A 22128-nucleotide genomic window follows, 5' to 3' on the forward strand; every position below is an offset into this window, starting at 1 on the left:
CTTTTAAAAGCTATCCTTTGTAATTTGGTACATTGCCATGCTTCAAATGTATTTATAATGTATTGACAGAAGTTTATTTTGTTATTCTGTATGTACTAGTACATCTTGTATGACGAAGCCAATATCATTGTAAAATGATCTATGGTGAATAAAATTCTTGAAATTATCATCATCATCATGCACTGCATGTTTTTAGTGGTTAAAGTGCCCTTGTGTCACACTTCTATTTCGAGCAATTGCTACCTCTACCTCCTGCTTTCCTATCACATACATCTGCTGCCTCCATCCAAACTGTCAGCCAACTTTCCTCAACTTCCCTGACCTTCCATCCAATTTCGTACCACTCTTCACTCCTTACACTTGGTTACCTGCCAAACTGCCATCCTAGCATTGTGTATTTGGCTGACATAATGTATATGCATCTCTCTCTCTCTCTCTCTCTCTCTCTCTCTCTCTCTCTCTGTGTGTGTGTGTGTGTGTGTGTGTGTGTGTGTGTGTGTGTAAAGGGAGGGGGGGGGGCAGGAGGGGGGCTAGATGTGTGGGTGGGCGAGTGTGATTGGGTGGGAGAATGGGTGGGTGTGTGATTGTGAGTGTGGGTGTGCGTGTAGGTGTGGGTGTGTGTGGGTGGGTGTGCATGGATGGATTTGTGTATGCACGCACACATGCTCATGTGTATGTGTGCGTATGGTACTGTAGCTCAAAAAAGAAATCGTCCAAAAGTTAGTGAAGCTCTCAATCTTCTCTGATGCCTTGCATGCCTGTCAAAGACTCCATGCCTCTACTATTCAGTGAGTTGTTACCTTTACTCCTAAATTATTTACAACACAGACAAAATTTCATTTATACACAGAGAGAAAAGAGTACAGATCAAGGACAGAATGCCAGATTGGATACATTTCCATGATAACTTCCCTAATCTACAGATGATTGCTATTTCTTTTAAGGTAGTATTGCATTACTTTTGACATTTAATTATTTCATTTTCATAAGTAATATATCAGAGTCAACAGCAGTCTAACTTTTAAACCTTTTTTTTCAGTCAGTTTTGTACCCTCTCTGTGCCTCTACCCTAGGGAGAAGCCAATCTCATCAACCTCTCAGTATAGTCATGAACTTTCGCACTTGTCTTTTCAGGCATCTTATTTCCCTTCATATTCATTGTGGTGTGAAATGATAAATTTTAGTTTAAGACAACATTCTAGACTTATCGATTGATTTTGGGCCAGATTTTATGAGGTACAGATACCTCAAAAGTCACTAAAACTTGGGCATAACTAACGCCTTTTTTGACATAGTGGTCATTATCATAATTACACTTTGGCTCAGTATTATAACAATAAGTCCCACATTCTTGTCCGAGACTTTCATCTTACTTTACTTTGTTGACATAAACTCAAAGTTCAGTTGTGTTGCCAGTGTCAACAAATTTCTCAAGCCTGTGTACAACACACAATACACAAAATGTGGATATTCATTTAAAAACTTATATCATTTCATCAATTGCTAAGTATATATGAATGATGAAGAACTTTGAAGCTCGGATCCAGTGCAGCTTTTACGTGTATGTGATAAAGGTTATTTTTAACATTTTAATGTCAACCTAAGCTGCATGTATTTATTTTCTTTTATTTACTCAAACTTTTTTGCTGAACCAGTTTTGCACATTATTGCCAATCATATTCAGCTAGACCATATATAGTCAATGGGTATTAAAATACATCATCTAAATAGTCTCTTTTTGTAACCTGTTATATACAGTTTCTAGTATGCTGATATGGCAAACAATGATGAGTAAAATATGGTCAGTAAATTGTGTTCAAAATGACTGTGTAAATGCGAGTATCTTGTGTGTAAAGTGCAAAAAGTTGTGTCAAAAAGGTGTAAGTGCTTGCAATGCATGTGTACTTAAACTAAAAAACATAAGTCCAATTGCTACAATATTGGAAACAAAGCAGGCTTGTATCAGTAATAGAAATGTATCACACAACATTGTGGAATTACAGCATGAGATTTGAAGAAAAAACAAAATTATAGGGATGCCTAAACAAGAAAACTGTGGCCTTTTCAAGAAACTCAAAATGCTGGAATCTAAAGTTAGTGTACTTGAAATTGTTATCCACAAAAATGAACACAGTGAACAGTGCAAAGTTACACACAAAATGAGGAACGAAATAGCAATCAAAAACTGTAAACACTCCAGTGAAAATCTACAGTTTGTAGAATTTGACTATTTGATAAAAATTCGAAACGTCAACAAAGCTCAGCTGGTGAGGGCAGTACAAGTACAAAAAACAAATTGGAAAAGATAAATGGAGGTATTAAACAGAAAATTCTTCTGTTAGCAGACAGTTGTAGGCAGCATTGTGAGAGACTTAAACAAAAAAATACAGTCCAACTCTCATACGTTTTCATTGAAAAAATCAAATGCACCATTTAGAGAAATCATGAACAATGTGAAAGGCAAGATCACAAATTTCACAAAAGATGACTATTTGATCATCATGGGTGGAGCAAATGATATCAAAAACAAGATTCAAGACTTCACAGAGAGTGTTGCTGATCTATTACAAAAAACAAAACATATTAAAGTCATACTCTGTACAATTCCATAGAAATTTGATGAGTTACACTGTAACAACAAACTATATCAAATCAACAATTGTTTGCTAAATTTGACTCTAAAGCACAGTCATGCCAACACTGTAAATGTGAACACATTCCTGAGATGAAGTGATTATGTAAAACACGGTTTGTGTGTGGTGATGAAGGGAAAAGAAAAGCTGTGTAGACATATCCAATCTGAAACAAAGTCTAATTATAGCCAGCCACCACAGATAAAACCAATCACAGAAGAAGATTAACTTCAACAACCAAGTGCAATAAATCAAATGAAATCTGCATATACAGGGTGTTACAAAAAGGTATGGCCAAACCTTCACGAAAAATTCCTCACACACAAATAAAGAAAAGATGTTATGTGGACATGTGTCCGGAAAAGCTTAATTTCCATGTTAGAGCTCATTTTAGTTTCTTCAGTATGTACTCCAACGTGATCAAATTGTAAATTTTCAAAATCAACATGTGTGGGCTGACGAGAATCCACACGCAATTGTGCAATCACGTCATCAACATAGATTTTCTGGGAACGTTTGGGCAGGCATTGTTGGTGATGTCTTGATTGGGCCCTATGTTCCTCCACCTACGCTCAATGGAGCACGTTATCATGATTTCATACGGGATACTCTACCTGTGCTGCTAGAACATGTGCCTTTACAAGTACGACACAACATGTGGTTCATGCACGATGGAGCTCCTGCATGTTTCAGTCCAACTGTTCGTATGCTTTTCAACAATAGATTCGGTGACCGATGGATTGGTAGAGGCGGACCAATTCCATGCCCTCCACGTTCTCCTGACCTCAACCCTCCTGACTTTCATTTATGGGGGCATTTCAAAGCTCTTGTCTACGCAACCCCGGTACCAAATGTAGAGATTATTCGTGCTCGTATTGTGGACAGCTGTAATACAATATGCCATTCTCCAGGGCTGCATCAGCGCATCAGGGATTCCATGCGACAGAGGGTGGATGCATGTATCCTCGCTAATGGAGGACATTTTGAACATTTCCTGTAACAAAGTTTTTGAAGTCATGCTGGTATGTTCTGTTGCTGTGTGTTTCCATTCCATGATTAATGTGATTTGAAGAGAAGTAATAAAATGAGCTCTAACATGGAAAGTAAGCATTTCCGGACACATGTCCACATAACATATTTTCTTTCTTTGTGTGTGAGGAATGTTTCCTGAAAGTTTGGCCGTACCTTTTTGTAACACCCTGTATAAAACCTAAACAAGATATGAAACCGGCACTAACATTAGAATTAGCTGCTGAAGAAGAAATGAAAATATCCCCAACGTCAGCATCAACTATTGGAGGAAGACACAGGGACACCTAAACAAAATGTGTGTGTTTTTTACGGAAAAACACTCAGCTAAAAAGATCAGACTCAAGGAAGAAGAAACCACAATCCTCCAGACATTCACTCCCAGAAAAGAAGAAAGAGATGCCATCATTTGTACACAAGAACCTCCCATTGCTTGGCAACCCAGTGGAAGATTGAAGACAGCCTGTATGAAGTATGAGAGCTTTAGTGCCCATCAGAAGAAGGAGGATGCCAACTCAGCACCACATTCATCCAAGATTCATAAAATGGAGGCCCCAAATTTCAGGACCTTGTAGTGACCTTGTAGTGTTTCACCAAAATGTGCAGTCCCTAACAAATAAACTTGATGAATTTCAAGTACTACGAGAGAATGAACTTAAAGATGTTTCAGTCCTGTGTATAACTGAACACTGGCTGCAGAAAGACACACTGAAAATAGTATATCTTCCAGACATCACACTAGGTAGTTTTTTCTGCAGGAAAGCAAAAGGTTGTGGTGGCAATTGTGTCTACATTATAAGTGATATCAAATTTGTGCCCATTCAGTTCCCGGAAGATATTCCCAGAGAAAGAGATATGGAAATATCAGGTATTGAACTGTTAAATGAAAATATGGCCATAATCTGTTTGTACAGGGGCTCCGATAGTGACATGAACTCTTTACTACAAAATTTAGAATAGCTCTTTCATAAATTATGAAAAAAGAACAGAGGTCTGATTATTAGTGGTGATTTTAATATTGATTTTTCTGTAGAATCAAAACAACAAACTGACATATTGAACCACCTCTTAACATTTAACTTGAAATCTACAATGGAAACAGCAACATATATAACAAACACTTCAGCCACAACAATAGACCAAATATTTACTGGTATTCTTACAAAATGTAATGCAAAATGTTTCACCACAGATTTTGGAGATCACATTGCACAGATAATATAAGTGAAAATAGATCACCCTGTACATCCTAACAAAACGTTAGTAACCACTGAGCGAAGTGGTGCAGTGGTTATCACACTGGACTCACATTTGGGAGGATGGTGGTTGAAACCCATGTCCAGCCATCCTGATAAATTCCTAAGCACCTTCCAGCATTACTTTGAACTGTGCTTCCCAAACAGAAAAAAGAAAATCAGGGAAAACATGCAAAAAGTAGTTGTACAACTTCAGGCAAAAAAGTTTCACTAAAAGGAAAAAGATTTCGCTGCTATAGCCAAGCAAACAAAAACAACTCCAAAATTTGATGCATATTTTAAAAGAGACAAATAGATCCTAAATAAAGTTACCAGAAAGTCACAAAAGCTAACAAATTATGTCTGCATGGAAAAAGCTACGAATAAAATGAAAGCAATGGGCCACTGTTAGGACAGAAACTGGCAAAACACAGGAAAGACACAGTAACATTAATCTCCTTGAAAATGGAGACAAAATTTCTGACCCACACAGAGTAGCTGATGCATTTAAAGTATATCTCACAGAAGCAGCAAACACATTGATAGAACAACAGCAAAAAACAGCTTCTGGAAACAGAGATGGGTAAAAAGTTAACTTAAATTAAAAAGCAATCTTTTTGTATGCAACAGATGAAAACGAAATAATGAATTTTAAAACTGAATTAAAATCAAAATTTTCTTCAGGTACAGACCATGTTCCTTATTACATTGCACATTCTTTTACATATAAGAGAATGTGCAACAGTGCTGACTAAGCCCATAACTCATCTTTGCAACTCTTTATTGTGTAGTGGTATTTTCCCAGAAAAACTAAAAATGGCCAGGTAAGAGCTCTTTTCAAGAAGGGAGACATGACAAATGAAAAAAACTACACACCAATATTCTGGCTGTCTGGTTTTTCTAAATTACTGGAAGAACTTTTTTACAAAAGACTGATTTCAATCATAGAAAAAAATAATTTTGTATCAAATACCCAACATGGGTTCAAAAAGCCTCAAATCAACAGAAACTGCCATTTTCCACTTTGTTAATGAAGCCATGATGCAGTAGAACAGAAAGAACACAAAGCAGCAATATTTTTGGGCCTCACAATAGCTTTTAATGTGATAAACCACAGCTTATTACTTGAAAAATTGGAGTATGTAGGAATGAGAGGCCTGGCACATGAGTGCGTGACATCATACCTGAAAAGCAGAGAGCAGATAGTTGAAATCATGTATCAGGATGAAACCATTATGTACACCTAACAATCTAAAGGAAAAAAATTAAGTATGGTGTGCCCCAGGTTCTATCTTGGGCCTAGTGCTGTTCTTAATATTTATCAATGGCACAGAATCATCCAGCTATTCCAGAAAATATATAAAATTTGCAGATGATGCAAATGTATTGGTAAAAGGCAAAAGTGCTGCAGAACTACAATATTATGTACAATATTGCACCACACACATAACAAGATGGTCCATTACAAATAATCTTATTAATAACACGGAGAAAATTGTTGCACTGCACCTTCATACCACACACAATAAACATCCATTAAGCCCCACCATAAATCTATTTCATAAAAACTTAGAAACAGTAAACTCAACAAAATTCTGGAATTATGGGCTCAGAACAATATGAAGTGGGACACATACATCAAATACATCAGCAAGAAGCTTAGCACAATAACTGTTGTTGTTGTGGTCTTCAGTCCTGAGACTGGTTTGATGCAGCTCTCCATGCTACTCTATCCTGCGCTAGTTTCTTCATCTCCCAGTAACTACTGCAACCTACATCCTTCTGAATCTGCTTAGTGTATTCATCTCTTGGTCTCCCTCTATGATTTTTACCCTCCACGCTGCCCTCCAGTACTAAATTGGTGCCTCAGAACATGTCCTACCAACCGATCCCTTCTTCTAGTCAAGTTGCGCCAAAAATTTTTCTTCTCCCCAATCCTATTCATTACCTCCTCATTAGTTACGTGATCTACCCATCTAATCTTCAGCATCCTTCTGTAGCACCACATTTCAAAAGCTTCTATTCTCTTCTTGTCCAAACTATTTATCGTCCATGTTCCACTTCCATACATGGCTACACTCCATACAAATACTTTCAGAAACGACTTCCTGACACTTAAATCTATACTCGACATTAACAAATTTCTCTTCTTCAGAAACGCTTTCCTTGCCATTGCCAGTCTACATTTTATACCCTCTCTACTTCGACCATCATCAGTTATTTTGTTCCCCAAATAGCAAAACTCCTTTACTACTTTAAGTGTCTCATTTCCTAATCTAATTCCCTCAGCATCACCCGACTTAATCCGACTACATTCCATGATCCTCGTTTTGCTTTTGTTGATGTTCATCTTATATCCTCTTTTCAAGACACTGTCCATTCCGTTCAACTGCTCTTCCAAGTCCTTTGCTGTCTCTGACAGAATTACAATGTCATCGGTGAACCTCAAAGTTTTTATTTCTTCTCCATGGATTTTAATACCTACTCCGAATTTTTCTTTTGTTTCCTTTACTGCTTGCTCAATATATAGATTGAATAACATTGGGGAAAGGCTACAACCCTGTCTCACTCCCTTCCCAACCACTGCTTCCCTTTCATGTCTCTCAACTCTTATAACTGCCATCTGGTTTCTGTACAAATTGTAAATAGCCTTTCGCTCCCCGTATTTTACCCTTGCCACTTTTAGAATTTGAAAGAGAGTATTTCAGTCAACATTGTCAAAAGCTTTCTCTAAGTCCACAAATGCTAGAAATGTAGGTTTGCCTTTTCTTAATCTTTCTTCTAAGATAAGTCGTAAGGTCAGTATTGCCGCAAGTGTTCCAATATTTCTACGGAATCCAAACTGATCTTCCCCGAAGTCAGCTTCTACCAGTTTTTCCATTCGTTTGTAAAGAATTCGTGTTAGTATTTTGTAGCTGTGACTTATTAAACTGATAGTTTGGTAATTTTCACATCTGTCAACACCTGCTTTCTTTGGGATAGGAATTATTACATTCTTCTTGAAGTCTGAGGGTATTTCGCCTGTCTCATACATCTTGCTCACCAGATGGTAGAGTTTTGTCACGACTGTCTCCTCCCGGGGCCTTGTTTCGACTTAGGTCTTTCACTGCTCTGTCAAACTCTTCACGTAGTATCGTATCTCCCATTTCATCTTCATCTACATTCTCTTCCATTTCCATAATATTGTCCTCAAGTACATCGTCCTTGTATAGACCCTCTATATACTCCTTCCACCTTTCTGCTTTCCCTTCTTTGGTTAGAACTGGGTTTCCTACTGAGCTCTTGATATTCATGCAAGTGGTTCTCTTTTCTCCAAAGGTCTCTTTAATTTTCCTGTAGGCTGTATCTATCTTACCCCTAGTGAGATAAGCATCTACATTCTTACATTTGTCCTCTGGCCATCCCTGCTTAGCCATTTTGCACTTCCTGTCGATCTCATTTTTGAGACGTTTGTATTCCTTTTTGCCTGCTTCATTTACTGCATTTTTATATTTTCTCCTTTCATCAATTAAATTCAATATTTCTTCTGTTACCCAAGGATTTCTAGCAGCCCTCATCTTTTTACCTACTTTATCCTCTGCTGCCTTCACTACTTCATCCCTCAAAGCTACCCATTCTTCTTCTAATGTATTTCTTTCCCCCATTCCTGTTAATTGTTCCCTTATGCCCTCCTTGAAACTCTGTACAACCTCTGGTTCTTTCAGTTTATCCAGGTCCCATCTCCTTAAATTCCCACCTTTTTGCAGTTTCTTCAGTTTTAATCTACAGTTCATAACCACTAGATTGTGGTCAGAGTCCACATCTGCCCCTGAAAATGTCTTACAATTTAAAACCTGGTTCCTAAATGCCTGTCTTACGATTATATAATCTATCTCATACCTTTTAGTATCTCCAGGGTTCTTCCAGGTATACAACCTTCTTTTATGATTCTTGAACCAAGTGTTAGCTATGATTAAGTTGTGCTCTGTGCAAAATTCTACCAGGCGGCTTCCTCTTTCATTTCTTCCCCCCAATCAATATTCACCTACTATGTTTCCTTCTCTCCCTTATCCTACTACCAAATTCCAGTCACCCATGACTATTAAATTTTCGTCTCCCTTCACTATCTGAATAATTTCTTTTATTTCATCATACATTTCTTCAATTTCTTCGTCATCTGCAGAGCTAGTTGGCATATAAACTTTTACTACTGAAGTAGGCGTGGGCTTCGTGTCTATCTTGGCCACAATAATGCATTCACTATGCTGTTTGTAGTAGCTTACCCGCACTCTCATTTTTTTATTCATTTTTAAACCTACTCCTGCATTACCCCTATTTGAATTTGTATTTATAACCCCGTATTCGCCTGACCAAAAGTCTTGTTCCTCCTGCCACTGAACTTCACTAATTCCCACTATATCTAACTTTAACCTATCCATTTCCCTTTTTAAATTTTCTAACCTACCTGTCCGATTAAGGGATCTGACATTCCACACTCCAATCTGTAGAACGCCAGTTTTCTTTCTCCTGATAACGACATCCTCCTGAGTAGTCCCCGCCCGGAGATCAGAATGGGGGACTGTTTTTCCTCCGGAATATTTTACCCAAGAGGATGCCATCATCATTTAACCATACAGTAAAGCTGCATGCCCTCGGGAAAAATTACGGCCGTAGTTTCCCCTTGCTTCCAGCCATTCGGAGTACCAGCACAGCAAGGCCGTTTTGGTTATGTTACAAGGCCAGATCAGTCAATCATCCAGACTATTGCCCCTGCAACTACTGAAAAGGCTGCTGCCCCTCTTCAGGAACTACAAGTTTGTCTGGCCTCTCAACAGATACCCCTCCGTTGTGGTTGCACCTACGGTATGGCTATCTGTATCGCTGAGGCACGCAAGCCTCCCCACCAACAGCAAGGTCCATGGTTCATGGGGGGGGGCACAATATCCTATAGCATAAAAAAATACTAGCTAGGTGTACACAAAAGAAACACTACAAAATGTGTATTATGCCCAGGCAGTATCACTACTGCGATATGGGATGATTATTGGGGGAAATTCGCCAATAAGCAAAAGCTGTTTCATAGCACAGAAGAGGATTATGAGGACAATTGAAACTGCCACATCCATAAATTTTTGCAAATCCCTTTTTAAAGCACTCCAGATACTAACACTACTATTCCTGCACGTTCTTGAGATAATTTCATACATAAGGAAAATTTCAGAAACTAAAAACCACTTAGTATGTACAAATCAAGCAGTCCACACACATAGTATCAGGCAAAAATCAGACTTCCACAGCAAACATGCAAGCACAACTCTCAGGCAAAATGGACCACTGCAAACTGGCAAAAACCTTTACCATAAACTTCCTCACAACATCAAGAAAATAAAAGAACATAAAAATTCAAAGTGGCCTTGAAAATAGATTTACAAGACAGGTGCTATTATATGATAAATGAATACCTGTTAACATAAATTTAAGCAATTTCCTTTGGTAAATGAATATCTGTTGACATAAATTTAAATTGTTTCCTTTCTCATATTATGTATCTCAAACTTCTTTTGTTATCTATTGTATTACATATTAGGTTGTACTAGTCTATTAATGCATTGTATTTAAATTATTTACTGTACTGTATCATGTGCTTAAATTATTTATGTCACTGAATCAATCTTTCTGTTACGTAACAGTATTTAAAATTGTGTACTAACGTACAAAGTAAGCTATATCCCACATCATATATTTGATGAATGGATGCTTAACAAATAAATAAATACACATATTACAAAGTAATTGGATTGTGCATGTTATGGCTTGTATGTAACAAAGTAAACACTGCCTGGGGCAGCAAGAAAGCATTGAGTGGTGTAGATGAATGTTCTTGAACAGGCCCCTAAGTGTTTAAGAGGGTGACAGAAAGAAATGCTTCTGCCAGAGAAGCAATATCACGTATTTCTACATCTGAAATGTTTTCTGATGGGACACTATTTAATGATTTCAAACATGCTGTATTCTAGATGCCAAGATTTGGTTCACTTACATAAGCAAAGCCTTGACTGTCAGTCTAAAATTACAGCTGATCAACTCTTGGCTTCTGTTGGTCCAATGGCTGTTGCTAAGAAGTGCATGTAATAGTCACCGAACTGTCACTGTCTTTGAGTGCATACATTGCTTTTTCACACATCCAACTATCCCCAAAAACATCAAAATACTGCATCATGGCAGCAAGTCACAGACTCAACATAAAATAATGACCTCTCCAAAGAGCCACTTATAAGAGCTGACCATGTTATTGAAAAATAGTTAATGATACCACTACAAATCAATATCTCATTCATTATCCTTCTTGATACTCAGTAGAAAGTCACCTAGTGCTTTTAGCAAATCACTCTTACATTAATCTAACCGCTTGCATAGCTGTACATGTTGCAGCTCTGTTTATGGGACACGGAGGTGCACCAGCCCCAGAATGAATCTGCCTGGTGGGTTAACAACGAGGATCAGTGTTCTGGCCAGCCTGGATGTGGTTTTTAGGCAGTTTCTCACATCTTACTAGGTGAATACTGGGCCCCACTTCAGTTACATGATTTGCAAACATTTAGAAAACATTTGTTCACTTTCACAAGGATAACATTGCATGCAGACAGTTGGGTTGCACTTATTCCATCCCAGGAGTGGAGGGGGGGGGGGGGGGGAGAGGGAGGGGGGGTAATGGAGTGATGTCAGGAAGGACATGAAGCCATCTCTTAAACTAACCATGCCAAATCCATTCATAACCACACCGACACTGCACCAATGTTGGACAAAGAGGCAAGAAAAAGAATAAGACTCTTATGTTATTCTCATCGATTTCGCTTCTTTATAGCCAAAATATGATGATGCCAACTGAAAATTCTGGGATTCTGAAGCTGTAGAAGTCAATGCAGATTAGGAGCAAGTTGGGAGCACAATACTGTGTAATGGATTCGAGCTAATGATACATTAAAAACCTATGATACCAAGAGGTGTCGGTATCTATGTATATATACAGAAAAATTCATCTAAGAAAGTGTGTCCTTAAAAATCGATTATTTAATGCCAAAATATTTACATTCCATGTATTTGAAATAATGTGGAAGATATAGCATAACTTTTTTTTAAAATTCAAGTGTATTAATTCTGCTAAGTATGTACCAGCCATTGTCTCCGACAAAGATATAAACTCTTTGTTTCGCATATTATTTCCATTCTTCTTGTTTGTATACAAATTTGATGGGAAGTGGTTGTAAAATTGAGTTCAATAAAATTTTTTCTGGGTTCATGACCGCATTGTCAATATATGTAAAACTACCAACATTTCGGTCCCTGTTGCAAGTGACCTCCTTCACGGTGCAACCTGGAGGAGGTCGCTTACAACAGGGACCAAAATGTCAGTATTTTTATATATATTGACAATGCGGTCATAAACCCAGAAAAATTTTATTGAATGTGACAATGGCCGTGGAAGCCTACATTTATAAAAGTGAGTTGTTTTTTGAGGCTGCAGAAAGTGGACGTATTTTTTTTTTCATTTCTGTAAACTGTGCCTTTATAAAACGTGACATGTTGCAGAACAGAAACGTCTAAGTGTTCAGACACTTCATTTCATTTAGTATTTTGAGAATTGCCTGATTTTCACAATCCTTTCATTAGATAATTTTCTTTCTGGAAATAAACCTGCAGAAATTATCGTACCTTCAAAGAAGACAACAAAGCCAACGTGAAGGTAATCAGCTAAGTGCAACTTCATATTTTTATATGTGGATGTGTCCTTCGATGCAGATCGGATGACTAACATCTGGTCTAAAGATAAGTTGTTCAATATGCAACGTTAAAGAGGCACATTACAAGGGTCAGTCTTTATGGAAACAATTCTCACATCTTAGCTTGGAGAACTCATTGAGGTAGCTGCCACTAAGATGTCCACAGGCATCTTTTATCTACTCCACTAAGCAGTTAAGAAGGAGAAACAAGGGAGCACCAAATGGCAGGTCATACTCAACAGTTTTTGCACAGAGAAGGTGCCCCATCACTTAGTGCTGTCTCACAAACTGGAACTAATCTCTCTCTGAAGTAACTGCAGTTACCTTCTAAAATTATGTTTTTGATACTCTGAATATCCTAGATATCACACAAGCATTATTACAAGCATTTTTATCTTGGTAACAGAGATCTTATGAGATTCCTTTGGTATTAAGTTGCCACAGTTGGAACTGGGGAAGCTGCCTCTGTATATGAGTGCTAGGTGTGGCTAACTGCCATGGGGGTCCAGGTTCGATTTTTGATACTGGTAAGAATTTTTCTTTGGTTGTAGGACAGTAACAGGTTGCACTCATAACTGTAGTACTTCTGAAATTCTGTTTGTGACACTTTGAGAATATCCTACATATCACACAAGTTTTATTAAAAGAATTTTTGTCTTGGTGACAGAGACCTTATGAGATCCCTTTGGTATTAAGTAGCCACAATGGAACTGAGGAAGCTGCCTCTGTGCTACCCATATCTGAACCTGATTGAACACATCTGGGATGTAACTGAACACGACATAAGAGCTCATCATTCCCCACCCTGGAATTTAAGCAAATTAAGTGACTTGTGTGTGCAGATGTGGTGCGAACTCCCTCCAGCGACATACTAAACCTCATTGCTTCCACGTCACAACGTGTTGCCACTGTTATCTATGCCACAGGTGGACATAACAGCTATTAGGTAGCTGGTCATAATGTTCTGGCTGATCTGTGTATTTTTGCCCAATATATACAGATATTTTGACTAGTGTCTCATCATTTTGCCACTAGATGGCATACGTGGATTTCAGCCCTTCTTGACTCAGCCAACATCACTACACCAATATGGGTCCACAAGCTCAGCTTTTCTGTAATGAGTGTGACTAAGCATATAATTGTACCTTACGTGTAATCTGTACTGATAACACATAGGAAAATACCCAGCTGTAGGTAGAGTTAACTAACTCTGTCAATAGTGGTACCATTACCTTAACTAGAACTGCAGTCGGAATTGAGGGACCGAGACTGCTGGTGCAAGACCATCAACTTGGGTATTGGCACAGAAACACTCTGAACTGGCTCTGAGGTAATCCTTGGATTGATAAGGCAGGACTCGAGAAAAAGAAAACTAGTTGCAACAGAGTTATAGAAATTCAGAATTAAGGTTTCCTTTGATCTGAAGGTGTACAATAAATTTGTCACTCACTACTCTCATTATTTACATCAATCTGAAATACACAGATGGAAAAAAAAATCACAACACCAAAAAATAATTAATGTAGAGTAATGAAATTTTGGGAATATGTTTGTCTAGGTATCATGTTTAAGTGACTAAAATTGCAAGAACACAGGTTAATGTATGCACAAGATAAGCCATTGCAAATGTAATTAATAACCAGTGTAACTGCCAGAATGTTGAATTCAAGCATGAAGATGTGCATGCTTTGTGTTGTACAGGTGCTGGATGTTAGTCTGTGGCATGGAGCTCCATACCTGTTGCACTTGGCCAGTCAATATAAGGATAGTTAATTTTGTTTTGTGGATGATGCTGGAGCTGTTGTCAGATGATGCCCCGTATGTGGTCAACTGAAGATAGATCTGGTGATTGAGCAGGCCCATTCAACATGTTGATACTCTGTAGTGGATGTTGGGTTACAAAAGCAACATGTGGATGAGCATTATCCCGTTGAAAAATTATCCATGGAATGCTGTTCATGAACAACAACATATTAGGTTGAATCACCATATTGATATACAAATATCCAGTCAGGGTGCATGTGATAATCAAACGCATTCCTGTTGTAATATGAAATCGCACCCCAGATTATAATTCCAGGTGTAGGTCCAGTGTGTCTAGCATGCAGATAGGTTGGTTGCAGGCCCTCAGCTGGCCTTCTTTTAACCAACACACAGCCATCACTGGCACCAAGGCAGAATCAGCTTTCATCAAAAAAAACAACAGACCTTCACCGTGCTCTCCAGTGAGCTCTTGCTTGACACTATTGAAGTCACAAATGGCGATGGTTTTGGATCAGTGGAATGCACACTGCAGGGCATCTGGCTATCAGTTGTACTTGAAGTAACCATTGTACCACTGTGGTGCCAACTGCTGTTCAAATTGCTGCTGCAGATGCAGTACGATGCTCTGGAGCCATACGCCAAACACAATGGTATTCCCTGGTGGTAGTACCAGATGGCAGTCTGGAGCATGGTCTTCTTGCAACTGTACATTCTAATGATCACCACTGCTATCAATCATGTACAGTGGCTACATTCCTGCCAACTCTTCCTGCAATATCGCAGAAGGAACATCCAGCTTCTCATAGCCCAACTACACAACCTCACTCAAACTCTGTGAGGTGTTGATAATGGTGTCTTTGTCACTTTAAAGGCACTGTTGAGCAACATCAGCTCACCACATACAATCTTAAAGGTTATGACCATTACAGCATGTATTTAAAGCAAACCTGAATGGCATTCTGATTGTGGCGCTGCTAGAGCCACTCTTATACGACTGGCACAAAATTGGAATAGAAATCATTTTTCAGATGTAGAAACACACTTACTAACTCTTTTTTATGTTGCCCAATTGCTCCTTGGTGTTGCAATTCTTTTTTTCACTCAGTATACTTTGCTAAGAAATCACAAAGGTTATCTTGTTACAAACACTGCATCAGAATTTTGTGTGTGTGTTTGTGTGTGTGTGTGTGTGTGTGTGTGTGTGTGTGTGTGTGTGTAGATTTTTCAGTCACTTAATGCTAATTTGGTTCATAAACAACACAGAGAAGACTACTATGTTTCACTGAGTTAAGTGGTATGGCAGTAGATTCACATATGGGAGAAAGGAGGGTCAAATATCTGTTTGGCCATCAACATTTGGGTTTCTGTTGTTTCCTTAAATCACCTAGCCATATGCAATGATGGTTCCTTTGAAAAGGACACAGCAAATTTCCTTCCCAGCCAAAGCTTGTGCTCCATCCCTAATGCTGCCATAGTTGACAGGACACAAAGCTTGAATTTACTTTTCTCTCTCCTTTCTGTATTTCAGTTTGCATTATGTAAATTAATCATTTAAAGTAGGATATTTCAAGAGGCAAAGACCAAATAACACTAGCTAAAAGCTGTTATCATAAAGCACTCCTACCACAACAATCTCCTATAAAAAGTTGAATACATGATTCTGGATCAGTAAGGTTCAACCAGCAGGAGTATGACAGAAATGTGCCTTCGATGACATCCAAATAAAAATAAAGCTTCACTTTTTATTTCCACATCAAAACTTGTAGCAAAAAATTACTTGTAATATTTAGTACTGACTCGGACTTTTAAAATTGGTATTCATATTAGTGTTTAGGAGGTATGACAAGTATTCTGAATCATCAACCTGTGTCTCTGGATCACTAAAAATAAACAAACAAATTGTTCAGCAGATCATACTGCTGCTTATCAAGATGGGATATTACATTTAGTACATTATGTGCATGTGTTTGGTTCAGTGTATTAGAAATTTTATCTTGTATTTGGCCTAGAATATGAGTGGTCACAGTTATGTGTTCAGATGAATGTAACAAGTAACAGTATTTGCTGTATCTAAATAAACCTGAATAAAGTAACAAATCACAATTAAAAGATTACATGATTAATTTCATAAATACCTAAATATTTCTAATTTTACAACTTCAGAAACATGCACATGTTTGGGTACACAAAATAGTTTTGTCCAAAAATTATACAAATAGAGCTCAGTACCTTTTGTGTTAATATGTAACTCTGATATTTCCTATCTTTTATATCCAAAGCATGGTATTTCATCACATGCAGCCTAAGTTTATCTTGACGAGTAAACTTTCGTTGGCACAAAACACAAATAAATGGTCTTTCTCCAGTATGGACACGGCGATGTCTGGCAAGGTGAGATGCACGACTGAATGATAAACCACAGTATTCACATTCATGTGGCTTTGCTGCAATCTCACTTCTCTTTATTAATGTTGTAACATCAGAAATATCACTGCATGAGAGATAGGTACTGACAGGATTGTCACAAACACTCTGTTTCACCTTATAGGTATCCTTATAATTCCTTGTATCACTGTGTGTTGACATCACACTATAATCCACTGCGCCTAGCTGTTCTTCTTTTATTTGGATCTCAGGGATTGTATGAATAAATTTGTCATCAACAGATTTACAGTGCAATTCTTTCATAGCTGATTTATCAGTAAAATTTGACTGTGGTTGCAATGGATTATCAACATCATTTAAAGCATTTAATGTCGAGTCATCATTTTTGCTTGGCAGTCTCGATCTTTGTCTATCACAAAGCATCTTTTCATCTTCTGAACTCCATGACAGAGAATCCTGAAACTCTACAGCCTTTCTGCGAGTTTTCAAACCATTTTTCCTCCGATGGCGCTTCATGGATTTACATTTCAGTTCTGCCTGTCAAGAATGAAATGCACATCCATTAATGATACTAATGTGTTACAATAAGCAAAACTAACAGCAGATTTCCAAACAGTATAACTAAACCTGGAAGGAAATAAATACTCTTCAATAGGAGCACATATATGAAGGAGAGAGTATCTGATAATTCAGATGTGATACTAATGAAAAGTTTCTGTGGCTGTACCAGTTAGCCTGTTGGGTGAAATTAGGTTAACTTTATATTGATGTATACAAATTTCCTATTTTCAGCAGTTTACTCAACCATGACACTTATTTATTTACAAATCTTTTTCTACAAACTTGATAATGAAGCAGAGCCATTGAACATTCCAGGTACTCTGTACTAAATGTAGAAGTATTGCTGAATGAAATTAAACAATCAACACTAGAAGCCATACTGCCAGTACTTTTAACCTGTGTGCTGCAACATTACAATTTCAAGATGTATGTTCCCTTTTTTGTATTCAAACCTCCATGTATTAACTATATTTGTGCAAAACATGGTGTTTTGGATGACTTGATGTTGCTCTTTCTAGGGACAAGATTCTTTCAATGAAGGCTTGGAAATATGCTAAAATGAACCTGAGTCATATGAATTATTTCTGAAAGTACAAACATGTGCAACTACCTATCACTTGGTCTTTGTTGGTCTATAAATACAGAATTAAGCCGATTCTATTTTTGAACATATAAAATAAAAAGGTCCAGACAGCAGATGAGTATTTTACATTCTTCATCACTTAAGAGTTGGTTTCTTCCTGTAGAACTAGTCCAATTGAAGACTTTCTGAAACTGTAGATATGAATCAACAGTGGGTGGACAGAAAAGATAGTTAAGAGAAAACTGGAAGCATGTGAAATAGGGTGTACAGGAAGATGCTAATAATTATATAAGCATATTAAATTTCAAATGAAAATGTTTTAGATACAATATGTGAAGAAAGAAATATCTGGAAAATGATAGAGAGAAAATGATAGATGAAAAAAATTTCTCTAATGGAATCCAGGACTAATTATTATAATAAAGGAGGAATTAACTGAGAAGAAAACTGTAGCACAGCATAAAAATTTGAATATGCATTGCAGATTTCTGGGTAATTATTATAATAAAGGAGGAAGAAACTGAGAGGAAAAATGTAGGGCAGCATAAAAATTTCAATATGCATTGCATTCTGGGGACTTAAGTGTAATAAGTAATGTGGCACAGTGTAGAAAGAAAGAATGCATGTTATTACAATGGCCGCTTACAACCTAGCCTTGTGTATAAAGATGAGGCATAAATGAAACATTGCTTCTGTGAATATATGATATTACACAATAGAAGTTTAACCAAATCTAGATAGCTTTACAAGTTATACAGAAATTGGAAAAATTATCAATTTAAGTCTTGACTTAATGGTGCACAGGTAAAATTAAGATGAGAATGTCTGACCAGAATAATACAGAACAACATACAGTATAAATCCCTACCTTCAATGGTATATTATTAAGATTCAGTGTCATGACAGCTTTTCATACTAAAAAGGAAGATAGTTGGCATTTTCAGTCAGTAGATTACAGAAAATCTGACAAAAATTAGAAATGAAGATAGAAAATCTGGAACTGTTAATTGAAATGAACAGCTGGCCTACTTAGCTCTAATAGGACAAAAATTTGCTGAAAATAAAATTGCCAGGTGTTTGTGTCTGCCTGCAAACATTTGAATAAATTTTAATTGGTATTCACTCTGTCTATGTGACGATAATTCATTTCATTTCTTCCCTTCATTATTTTCTACCTATCATTAGGTTTTCAGATGTTAGCAACCTTTCCTACTCATATTTCACTGTCCAGGTGTGTGTGTGTGTGTGTGTGTGTGTGTGTGTGTGAAGTGTTTTCTACATGTACCTCTGAGGACCATTACATTGTATGTCAGACTGGTGTCAGTGAGTAAGGGATCAGCAATGCGTATTGCCACTAACAAATTTACAACACAGTATCTCTCATTGTGTTATCGTGGAGACATTAACATTAGGTCATTCTACAAACTTTCACTTTCTGTTGTCTTATGGAACTATTTTCTAACACAATGGAGCAAAAGTAAATTAGTATTTATTCTGTAAAAACGAGTAGTTAGAATACATTTTAACTGATTTCCTAGCACATTTCCCCTTTAGTGCTATTTGTTGTTGATACTAACCATCAGTTGCAGATGAATGTGTTTTACACAATCATGATACAATACATAAAATAATTTTCATTTAGACTTAGGCCAAATATCTAGAGTTCAGAGGGGTTTTCTGTGTTCTGGAGCAAAGTTCTTCATCAACCGCTGTGTTAACATAAAAAATATTGACAATAACTACACGTTCAAAAGAAACCTAAAAACTTTCCTTGTTATCTGCCCTTTATCTGATTATCTACATTCAAGCCCTGAAGACTATCATAAGCTGCATGACAAATAGTGTTCAGTGTAAACAATTTTACAAATTTTGATCACTGATATTCTTTGATATATATCAATGTCATTGTGTACACATTACATTATCAATGGAAGATTAACATTACCTTTTTAAGACAAATGATAAAGTAATGACTTTTTATCCTCTATGCTAATTTTACTGTGTTAAACATAACTTGTGTAAGCATAGGAAATGTGAAGCAGTGTGTGTGTGTATATATATAAAGGGAAACATTCCACGTGGGAAAAATATATCCAAAAACAAAGATGATGTGACTTACCAAATGAAAGCGCTGGCAGGTTGATAGACACACAAACATAAACACAAAATTCAAGCTTTCGCAACCAATGGTTGCTTCATCAGGAAAGAGGGAAGGAGAGGGAAAGACAAAAGGATGTGGGTTTTAAGGGAGAGGGTAAGGAGTCATTCCAATCCCGGGAGCGGAAAGACTTACCTTAGGGGGAAAAAAGGACAGGTATACACTCGCACACACACCCATATCCAACCGCACATACACAGACACATACACCCCCACAACAACCACATTAAGTTTTATTTACATTCCCTCCGCAAACATGCCTTCGCCCTAGCCAGACTACACTCCCATATTTTATTTTCTCAGGCTTGTCTGACATTTGGCATTACCCCCAAAGGCCTCACACTTAAAGTTCCCATCTCTGGCTGCAACCCTTCTTTCCATCAGTCCCTATACCAATTCCAAACTGAACAATCCATTGCCCTCACCCACCTAATCCTTCACCTACACATCAACTCCGCCAATGAACACACCCGTCAACTCCTATCCTTAATAAAAGTCCTCAATCTTTCCTCTCCCACATCCACATTGGTTGTTCAGAGCATCCTCCTACAGGCCAACTGCAAATTAGAACAGCATGCCAACCTCCACCTCAAAAAACTATCCAATCTCCTGGTTCCCACCTCCGGAAAGGCAACTCACTCACCCTTCACGACCTTTCCAGAAAACCTCAACCTCCTCTCATTGCACACAAACCCAGTCTCTCCCATCTACTCAATCTCCCACTTCCAGCTCCACTCCCTCCAAAACCTCAAAATTCCAATCAACTCAATCTGGAACCACAACACCCTAATTCAGTAGTTAACCTTTCCTCCAAACCTCTCTCCCAATCCGAAACCTCTGTCCTATCCAAAGGCCTCACCTTCAGCCCCACTCCCAGATTCAACCAAACAGCCCTTGTCAAAGATTTACTGTCCTACACTCGTACTCTCTGCTGGAAATATCACTTTGCCACGAAGAAAAATGATCCTAATCCTACTCCTAATTATCCAAATCCCCAAGACACTATCCAAATTGAACCCTGCCTGGAACAGTTCTGTCCTCCATCACAGCGGGACTCACCTCCTCTTCCTCAAAATCACCCTCTCCAAACCTTCCAGGAATTTCTGACTTCCAGCCTTGCCTCTCAATCCTTCTTAAAAAATCTTAATCCTACTCCCAACATCACCACTGCTGAAGCCCAGGCTATCCGTGATCTGAAGGCTGACCGATCCATCGTCATTCTTCCGGAGGACAAGGGTTCCACGACCGTGGTACTTGATCGTCTGGAGTATGTGGCTGAGGGACTGCGTCAGCTTTCAGACAACACCACATACAAAGTTTGCCAAGGTAATCCCATTCCTGATGTCCAGGCGGAGCTTCAAGGAATCCTCACAACCTTAGGCCCCCTACAAAACCTTTCACCTGACTCCATCAACCTCCTGACCTCACCGACAGCCTGCACCCCTACCTTCTACCTTCTTCCTAAAATTCACAAACCCAATCATCCCGGCCGCCCCATTGTAGCTGGTTACCAAGCCCCCACAGAACGTATCTCTGCCTACGTAGATCAACACCTTCAACCCATTACATGCAGTCTCCCATCCTTCATCAAAGACACCAACCACTTTTTCGAACGCCTGGAATCCTTACCCAATCTGTTACCCCCCAGAAACCATCCTTGTAACCATTGATGCCACTTCCTTATACACAAATATTCTGCACGTCCAGGGCCTCGCTGCGATGGAGCACTTCCTTTCACGCCGATCACCTGCCACCCTACCTAAAACCTCTTTCCTCATTACCTTAGCCAGCTTCATCCTGACCCACAACTTCTTCACCTTTGAAGGCCAGACATACCAACAATTAAAGGGAACAGCCATGGGTACCAGGATTGCCCCCTCGTACGCCAACCTATTCATGGGTCGCTTAGAGGAAGCCTTCTTGGTTACCCAGGCCTGCTAACCCAAAGTTTGGTACAGATTTATTGATGACATCTTCATGATCTGGACTCACAGTGAAGAAGAACTCCAGAATTTCCTCT

At 38.2% G+C, this 22128-nt stretch overlaps 1 protein-coding gene across 5 annotated transcripts in view; it reads right to left on the reverse strand.

The window, feature by feature from the left end:
* The window catches only part of LOC126161968 (myoneurin-like), a 76205-nt gene that overhangs the window by 7348 nt on the left and 46729 nt on the right, over positions 1–22128 (reverse strand). For all 5 annotated transcript variants that reach the window (XM_049918154.1, XM_049918157.1, XM_049918155.1 and 2 more), the window contains one exon: positions 16651–17343. In XM_049918154.1, coding sequence (XP_049774111.1) covers positions 16651–17343 — 693 coding nt within the window. The remainder of the gene's footprint in view (positions 1–16650; positions 17344–22128) is intronic.

Source organism: Schistocerca cancellata, chromosome 2, assembly GCF_023864275.1.
Source record: "Schistocerca cancellata isolate TAMUIC-IGC-003103 chromosome 2, iqSchCanc2.1, whole genome shotgun sequence".
NCBI classification, from domain to species: domain Eukaryota; kingdom Metazoa; phylum Arthropoda; class Insecta; order Orthoptera; family Acrididae; genus Schistocerca; species Schistocerca cancellata.